At 47.1% G+C, this 9519-nt stretch overlaps 1 protein-coding gene across 5 annotated transcripts in view; it reads right to left on the bottom strand.

Annotated features, from left to right (window-relative positions):
• Positions 1-177: 177 nt before the first annotated feature.
• Positions 178-9519, bottom strand: part of WDR93 (WD repeat domain 93) — a 50260-nt gene continuing 40918 nt past the window's right edge. For all 5 annotated transcript variants that reach the window (XM_082388358.1, XM_082388356.1, XM_082388359.1 and 2 more), the window contains 2 exons: positions 9052-9253; positions 178-538 (listed from right to left, as the gene is read on the bottom strand). In XM_082388358.1, the coding sequence (XP_082244484.1) occupies positions 439-538; positions 9052-9253 (302 nt within the window). In that variant the 3' untranslated portion in view covers positions 178-438. The remainder of the gene's footprint in view (positions 539-9051; positions 9254-9519) is intronic.

Genomic DNA, 9519 nt, shown 5'->3' with positions numbered 1-9519 from the left:
AAAGGAGGCCACACAGTAGCTGGGGTGGACTGGGCGTCTTGCTCATTTGAACAAAGTGGCTCCTGGTCCTATGAGGCAAGTGGTCCTCACAAGGCCTGGGACTCTGGCTGACATCATTGCCTGGGCCCTGCTGGGGGTCTGGACTGGGTGGGAATGAAGTTTACACACCACAGCAGCTTTGGAGTCTGGAGACAATATCGCTGTTTATTTAGGTGACACATCTGCCCGCCTGAGGATTCCAAGTGGCTTAGTGGTTGAAGGCCCCCCAAACTGGGCCTCTCCCCTTGCTGGCTCTGCAGAGGTCCCAGACTGCAAGTCTAGGCCCCTTAGGCCTACTGAGCTGCAGCCCTTTGTCACCGTGTCTCTTGACCTCACAGCATTCCAGGGCAAAGCCTGCCTGCTGCCAACCTTTTCAGAGAGCCCAGGGCGGCAGCCCTGTCACTTCTTGAGGTTCTCTCTTTGGAGAAGCAAGGAATACCTCTGAAGCCGGGTCCAGTGCTCCTGTTCTTTCACCTTGTTCTTCACCGGCTTCTGAAACCTGTGGGCCACACAGTTGATGAGAGGAACCTACTTTGCCCTGCGTCCCCCCCACCCCCACCCCGGGGGCTCCTAGGTCCCCAGGGCAGACCCTGACCACCCTGGGCTGATATAAGAAGCTCTCCAAATGACACATCTGCTTCCTGTCTGTGTTCTCAGGACTCAGCCTGGTGCACAGAAGGCGCTCGAAACAGCTTTACTGAAGGAACAATATAGGTCTAGCATCCTAAACTAGGAAATGTACAGTTATAGGAGGCATGGTGAATTTACGAACTAAAAGTCCATTTGCAGGACCAACGTTAAATACATCCGAATGCCAATAGTTACATTTAACAAACATTCCTTGAGCATCTACTAGTGACCGGCACTGGTGGATGTGTTGGAAAGATCAAAGTGACTAAAACAGCCGCCCCTCCCCCCAGTTTAGTAAGAGGGACAAGAGGAAAAGAACATTTGTAATAGGAGGCATTTAAGAGCAATAGAGGTAAAGTGCAGAGAGGAGCACTCCCTGCCTGGGGAGTGCTCGCAGAAGATAAGATTTTTGAGTTGAGGTTTTTTAAAAAAAAATAATAGGTTTTTAAAAAATAACAAATAAATGCATAGTCAGTGTGGAAGAATCAGAGAAGCCCAGGGTCACCCCTCATTCTGCCCGTAGAGCTGGCCACTGCAAGCAGGCAGGAGGAGGCCTTCATTCTGGGGAGAGGATGCAGGCTGCTGCCAGCTTTCCGCCTCTGGTGCCTGAGTGAGCGACGTTTTAAAAAATGTTTAAAAGCTTAGGGCAAACGGGAGAAGGGACACTTTTGTGGGGAAAGACAAGGACTGCAGTTTTTTGCGGCTCTGCCTATGGGACAGTCACATGGAGATGTCTGATACACAGTGCATTAAAGCATTTTTTTTTTAACTTAAAGAAGTAACCTATGCTTTGCTTTAAAAAAAAAAAAATCAAGGATACAAGTGAGTATACAGTTAAATCTACTTCTCACCTCAGATCCTTATTTTCTGTTCTCAAAGCAACTGTAATTAACAACTCCTTATAAATCCTTGAATACTGTTCATACACACAAGTACAGACATGCATATAATCTTTTTTTAAATTTAAATGGAAGTGTGCAACACACTGTTGTGCCGTCTGCCTTTTTCACTGAAAATGTATCCTGGCAGTTGCTTCCAGGAGGCACTCAGATCTGCCTCATTCTCTTTCCCTACTGATGACACTTGGAGATTCCAGTATGCAGTGTGTGTGTGTATATGTGTGTGTTGGGGGGGGAGCAGATGGGCAGGGGGCAGGCAGAGGGTGTGCAGGTTAGAAACTCGGCCTTGGCCCCTCACTGCTTGTGTGCAAACCCAGCTCCTTCACTTATAAGGTGCTGACCCTGGACGGGCAATTAGACCTCTGTCTTCCTCGCTGTACTGTGGGGATGATAATAATCATAGTAAGAAACAAGATATGCCACAAAGTACTTAGCATAGTACCTGGCACACAGTAGGTGCTCAGTAAAGGTTAATTTTTTTTCATTTTTTAAAATTGAAGTATAGTTGATTTACAATGTTGTGTTAATGACTGCTGTACAGCAAAGTGAATCAGTTATACATATATATACATTCTTTTTTTAAATACTATTTTCCATTATGGTTTATCACAGGATATTTTTTTAAAATATTTATTTATTTATTTATTTAGGCTGCCCCGGGTCTTAATTGCATAACGCTGACTTCTTAGTTGCAACATGCATGTGGGATCTAGTTCCCGCAGGAATCAAACCTGGGCCCCATGCATTGGAAGCGCGGAGTCTTACCCACTGGACTGCCAGGGAAGTCCCTATCATAGGATATTGAATACAGGTCTCTGTGCTATATAGTAGGACCTTGCTGTTTATCCATTCTATATATAAAAGCTTACATCTGCTCACCCCAACCTCCCACTCCATCCCTCCCCCAACCCCCTCCCCCTTGGCAACCACCAATCTGTTCTCTGTGTCCGTGATTCTGTTTCTGTTTCATAGGTAGGTTCATTTGTGTCATATTTTAGATTCCACATATAAGTAATATCATATGGTATTTGTCTTTCTCTTTCTGACTTACTTCACTTAGTGTGATAATCTCTAGTTGCATCCACGTTGCTGCAAATGGCATTATTTCGTTCTTTTTTATGACTGAGTAGTATTCCATTGTATTTAGGTACCACATCTTCTTTATCCATTCATCTATCGATGGACATTTAGGTGGTTTCCATGTCTTGGCTATTGTGAATAGTGCTGCTATGAACATAGGGGTGCATGTATCATTTTGAACTATAGTTTTGTCCAGACATATGCCCAGGAGTGGAACTGCTGGATCATATGGTAATTCTATTTTTAGTTTTCTGAGGAACCTCCAAACTGTTGGCTGCACCAATTTACATTCCCACCAACAGTGTAGGAGAGTTCCAGTAAAAGTTAATTATAATAATACTATTGCTGCTGCTAAATAAGTGGAAGTAAAATTGCTGGGCGGAGGGGTCAGGACAACGTGGAATCAGTGAGCGACCAGCCAGGAGGCAGCGCATAGATGGAACTAGGGCAAGTTTTAAAAGGAGGACTGAAAATAAAGTCATTAATCTGTTCAGAGAAGACGTGGGTGACTTTTAAAATATAATGTTGGAGTGTAGAAGGGCTTTCTCTATGATCTAGTAATAAATAATGGCTAACCTTTACTGAATGTGCCAGGCAATGTCCTATGAGGAGATAGGACTGTCACTGTTTTACATATGAGGGCACTGAGGTCTGACCCGTCACACAGCTAGAGGCCCTCGTCTACCCCCCATCGCATTGCAGACTTGCACCCTGAATTTGAGGCTCTTTACAACCGCCCCTCAGCAAAGCCTAAGGGAGAAGATGGAAAAGTACCAAACTTCTGTTTGGCTAAACAAGCAACCAAAATTACTCCTATCCAAAGACAAAGCAGGAAAAATTATTCACAACATATTAACAAAGAACTCTTAAAATCAAAAGAAAATGAACTCACCCGTAAGAAAAAGACCCAGGTGGGGTCACAGAAGGAGAGAGAGAAACATACAATAGATGTAACACAAAGATGCTCAACCTTGTTAATTTCCAAATTAAAATAGTAATGAGCTATCAATTTTTATCCCTCATATCTTGGCCAGTATGGGGAAGGGGTGAGGATGCAGAATGAATCCACCATCTCTGGAGGGCTGGTGGGTACAACTATCCCAGTTCAAACATGCCTACCCCGTAACTCTGAAAGTCCACCTCTAATTTACCCTACAGAAATATTAGGAAAAACTCACAAAAATGACTGGTTGAGGATGTTGTCTGGGAAAGTGGGGCCAGAGTGACACCCATGATGAGTCTGCAGTGGGCTGGGGCGCAGATGGGAGAAGAGGACACAGGAGTTGGGTGTGGACTGATCGCTGGGAGCCGTGCTCTGGGCGGAGGAGAAATAAGGCGGCTGCAGAGCTGGGAAGGCGCTTGCTTGTTTTCTAACATGGGAATGTGGTCGGGACACATGCCTGTGATTAGGACAGTGGAGGGGAAGAGGTCACCAACCAGATGGACAGTAAGGTCTGGGTGTCCTGGGGGAGGAGATGGCCTTGGGTATGAGCAGGATGCCTCTTTCTCTGCATCAGGAGGGAGACAGGGGGTAGGGGGTGACCCAGGAGACCCAGATGAGAGGGCAGCCAAGGAACTGGCGTGCTCTGGGAAGTGGGAGGTGAGGTTATCCACCAACGGCCAGGGCAGGGGTGGTGGGAGCCGCCTGCCACGTGGTACCGGCACATCTCCCGTGTGCTTCCGGTTGGCAGTCAGTGCTCAGCGGTGAGGAGGGACAGGGGAGGATGCCTGTTCACGTGAGGCTGGGCACTGACTGTCAGGTGCCCCCTGGGGAAAGCCCTCTCTGGAGACTGAGACAACCTCCCTCCACCATCAGCAAGGAAAGGGTTTTCCTTCCCATGATGGCACAACAAATGTGACTGCTGTCTATTGTTTTGAAGCAATGTGTGTGCATACATCTTCCAAAAAGATGGACTGTGCATCTGCAAAATGGGAGAGGAGGTGGAACATCTGTAAGGCCTCCCACAAAACCTCTGAATTCCAATAGCCTGATGGCATGCACATTTGGGATCTATGAGTCTATAAATAATTTTCCAGGGATACGTCCCTTTGTTTCTCAAGAAAGGCAAAGGAAGGTTAGGATAGGCCCACAATTTCCCTCCCAGGGATAGTAAAAACGGGGGTGGGGTGGGGTGGGAGGGTATTCCTCCTCCACCCTCAAGGGAAATGTCACCTGGTGTCCATACAGGGCCTGCCGACCCCCTCGCCAAGGGGGCGTGTGCCCTGTGGAGCTGGGACTGTTGGGTCAGCCCAGAAGCCCACCTTCTGCTTGGCCATAGGGAACAAAGGGGGCGGGGGGGTGGGGGAGGGAGAGAGAGAGAGAGAGAGAGAGAGAGAGAGAGAGGCATTTTGTTTCTGTCAGCTTCCTGTGTCCTGAAATTTCTGTCTTGTGATCAAAAGTCTGACCCAGCCGAGATGGCAGATACTACAACAGGGAGTGGAGCCAGATGGAAATGGTGCCCTGGAGGCCCAGGCTGGATGGGAGCAGAAGCTAGGCCTGCGGAGGGGGTGGGGTTGGGGGCACATTGGGTACTATCTGGGCTCCTTTCAAAGTCCTAAAGGCAGGCTCCTTCACACTGGCTATTTATAAAAGTCCCAAGTGCAGGTTTTGCGAAAACAGTTTGGACAGACTATCGCGAGTTTGAAACTCTGAATCCATTGCCTTAAAGTTTCACCTAGTTTTAGGGCCAATGGAAACTGTTTCAGACACAAGGAGTAAATAGAGAAAAAAAAAAAAAAAGATAAGATTAAAATCCTCGGACATATATGGTTATGTGTGAGAAACGATAGTAAAATGTTAATGACAGAATCTAGGTTGTGGGTATGTGGATGTTTACTGACTTTTTTCAAAGCTGCTGTATATTTAACATAATAAAATGTTGGAGGCGGGGTACTCTTTGGAAAAGCCCCAGGTGTCAGACCTCAGAGCAAGCAGAACAGGAAGAGCCTTCTTTAAATCAGTGTTTCCTAATTTATCTCTGGGACCCAATTCAGAAAATGGGTTGCCGTGAGGAATATGATTTGAATACTGTGATCAGGCCCAAGTAAATGTCCCTTCAAGCTAGGCCTGCCCCACCCACACAGTGCAGCCCCTCCCGGCTCCTGCTGGGTCCTCGGAGCCAGGGAGCACTTCCCTGAGCTCTTCCCTTCCCCAAGCTCCCACTGCCCGTCTTGTCCCTGGCCCTCGGCGCCCCACCTGGTCAGCCCTGCTGACTCCAGCCCTCTTCCCTGCAGAAGGTTCCCTGGGAGGCAGTCCCCTTCACCCCACCCAGCCTCTGGGGTCTCTCCCGGTGAGGGGTTGGGGTGTGGGACCTAGGGGCTAAGCTGTGTTGACAGGGAAGAGAGACGGTTGGGAAGGGGGAACTGGAGGAATCCCTCCCAATTCCCACTGGGGGCCAGGATAGGTCTCTGGGGTTCCAGAGACTGGAGGGGGTCAGGGCAGACGGACTGTCTTCTCATGAGAGCAGACCCAACCATAGCGGGGTGGGGAAGGATATTATAGACACCTTTCCCACGGAAATTACATAGTCGTTAAAAACCACTGTGACAAGGAAGTTTTTCTTAAAATTAAAAAGTCATTAAGTTGTATTCTGGAGTGACATAAAGCCAGATTAAAAAAGTGAACACGATCTCAATTTAGTAAAAATGCTAAGGATAAAACCTTAAGGAAATGTACTAACACATTAATGGCAGTGCTGGGATTTGGGATGATGGGTTGTGGGTTATTTAAATTTTCTTCTTTGTATTGTCCTGTTTCCCAAATTTTACAAGTGCATATATATATATATATATTTCAGAAATAATGAATAACATTTTTTACAGTGGGGAATTACTCTGTTATGGTAGTAGTTCTACATGTGAAGCAACCTTATTGGGCTAATAAGCAGAGTTCAGCAGGTTGTCTGAGTGGTAACGTCCACCTGGCACCCTGGTTGAGGGCGGGAAATGTCAGTTAGGGGCTGAATGTCCTGAGTTGCTTGGGCCCTCGGCTGCCAGCCAGGAGGTAAGCTGCCCAGAGCTGGAGCTGCTGGCCTGTGGTCCATTCCCAAGAGGAGGGCAGCCAGTTGGCTTTTGGGTGAAGAGGAGAGGCTCACCCTTCCTAGGCCAGTAAAAGGAAGGGGTTCCACAGAAAGGACAGAAATGGGAACACGCTCATTAAACAAGTTCTCTGAGCCTCATCAAACAAGAGTACCAGAAAGCTCCACACCATGACCTCCAACCCAGGAGAACGGCCCCACTACAGCCATGACCTAACCTCACACTCTTGACTTTTTTTAAAACCAGTATTTGAAATTTTCCAAAATCGTGCACATGTTTGATAGAAAAGCCACAAAGAGGAAAAACAAAGAAAAAAATCACACATCCTTCATTACCCAAATATAACTACTGTTACTAGTGGTGTGTACATTTCTAGTCTTCTCTCTTTTACTCAAAATCAGGATTCTACTGTAAATAATATAATCTCTCTCCATCTTTTATTTAGAAAAATTTCAGACCTATAGAAAAGCTGCAAGTAGTACAACGAGCCTTCACCTAGACTCACCAGTTAGCATTTCCTCTCCCTCTCTTTCTCTCTCTCTCTATAAATATTTTCCTGGGTTTCAGCAGTTGTTAACATTTTCTCTTTCTTTCTGTCTCTCTCTACAAATGTGTTCTTAGACCACTTGAAAGTAAGTTGTAGACATCATAATACTTGACCCTTAAATTCTTCAGCTGCATCTCCTAAGGACAAGTCAAGTCATCAAGGGTCAAAATAAGAAACTTCCAGGTGAGGGATAGCTGAGCATTCTTGGTAAATCTTTAATCAGGGGAAATGTCAACTGACCCCTTCTTCACTGTCCTCCTCCCCCAAGACCCATGGACCATATTCCCCTCCTGGTGGGTGGGCATGCTTCCCCCCATGAGGTACTGGAAGCCGCCTGAGCAACACATCACAACCCAGGGAGGAACTGAATGCGGCGGTTAATGCAGTCACGGAGGAGAGCTGTGGTGCCCCCTCGTGGTGATATGTACAATCCTCCCAGGCATGAACTTGAACTCAGAGGGGACCCATCACCATTTTTGTACCTACCATTTACTGAGCGACCACCCTGTGCCTAGCACTTTACATGTATTTTCTCACTGAATACCTACGAAGCCTGGAGAACAGGCATCATCAAAATGTTCAGAACACAGTCTGGCACATAGTAGGTGCTCAATAAATATTTTTGAATGACTAAGGGAACTGAGGCCTTCAGAGGCTAAGTAACTCACCCAACGTCTCCCCCAGTTAGTAAGTGATAGAGTCATAACTCAAATCTGGGACTTCCCTGGTGGTGCAATGGATAAGACTCTGCGCTCCCAATGCAGGGGGCCCAGGTTCAATCCCCGGTCAGGGAACTAGATCCCACGTGCATGCTGCAACTAAGAGTTTGCATGACACAACTAAGGAGCCTGCATGCCGCAACTAAGGAGCCAGTGAGCCACAACTAAGGAGCCAGCGAGCTGCAACTAAGGAGCCCACTTGCCGCAACTAAGACCCAGCGCAACCAAAAAAACCCTCAAATCTGAGTATCTTAGCCATTTCACTTCGTTCCTCGAGGGACACTGAGACCCTGGCAGGGAGAGCCCACCAAAGCCCCCCAGCTCTGTAGTGGCAGGTGGTGTGAGAGTCCACGGCTCCACTGACAACCCTCTTCCACCTGACAGGTATGGTCAGATCATGGCAGAAATTGTCAACAAGAATTTGAAAACCCCTAGAAGTTTGTTGTGGATGGATTGGAAGAGACCCCTGCTTCCCCAGAATGGACTGAGTACCATTAATGATGCTTTTACAGGAGGAAGGAACACAAGCAGAGTCCCTGTGAGGCTGGGGTTTACAGAAAGGGGAAAAGGAAAGATGTATCACATAATCGTTTATCTGGATGTCGGAGAGAGGAAAGGGGTCTTAGACTAGGGGCTGACAAACATCTTCTATAAAGGGCCAGATAGTAAATGATTTAGGCTTTATGGGTCATAGGGTCTCTGTTGCAGCTGTTCAACTCTGCTGTTGTAGCACTTACATAAGTAGATGAGACATAAAGCAGTGGGTGTGATGTGTTCCAGTGAAACTTTATTTACAAAAACAGGCAGTGGGCCAAATTTGGCTGTAGTTTGCCCCTGTCTTAGATGACTGTGTCTGATAATCCAAATATACTTAAAAAAAAAAATTGAGAAAGCAAAAAGAAAAGACAGTCTTGACAGGAAGAAAATACCAACTTGCAGCCCTTCTTTTCTTACCAGCCTGAATTCATTACTCCTTTTCTACCAGTCTGAATGAGATTTGAATGCTGAAAGGATCTTACCATCAAGCAAACCACTATTCCTTAGTCCAGAGACAACCCCGGGTGCGGTGCGGGGAGGAGATAGAGACCCAGAACTCTACCTCTTTTGGAAGAAATTCTCGCATCTTTCCTCCAAGGGCAACACCTGGGGGAAAGTTGTGTCATCCAACACATTAGCTTGAGGAATGGTGCAATTTCTTGAGATTTGTTCCAGGAGTGGGTAGGCCTCGAAATTAAAATAGAAAATAGAATTTGGGATGTCCTCGGCTTGGTTGGCAGATCCAATTTCATCTGGATGGTCTCCTGGGACGAAACAGGAACACCGCGTTCTGTTACAGTGATCCCTTTCTCTGTGGCCTTGTAGTCCCGGCGGGCATGAGGGGCCGCTCTCTGCTTACAAAGCCGGGGTCACTGGGGTTGAGCTGTGAGGGGCTCACTTGATCTGGAGGAGCAGGGGTCCAGAGAGGAGACCTCGTCTGGCATTTTATCTAAGTGCCAAGTGAGGACTCAGCGGTGGTGTCCTGCTGGCCTGTGGTGGATGGGATGAGGCGTGGGGAGGAGACTGGGTG

This window comes from Balaenoptera borealis (genome assembly GCF_965194805.1).
Source record: "Balaenoptera borealis genome assembly, chromosome: 3".
In the NCBI taxonomy this organism is placed as follows: Eukaryota; Metazoa; Chordata; class Mammalia; order Artiodactyla; family Balaenopteridae; genus Balaenoptera; species Balaenoptera borealis.
The sequence above is the reverse complement of the archived record's forward strand: the minus strand, read 5'-3'. Positions and strand labels throughout refer to the sequence as shown.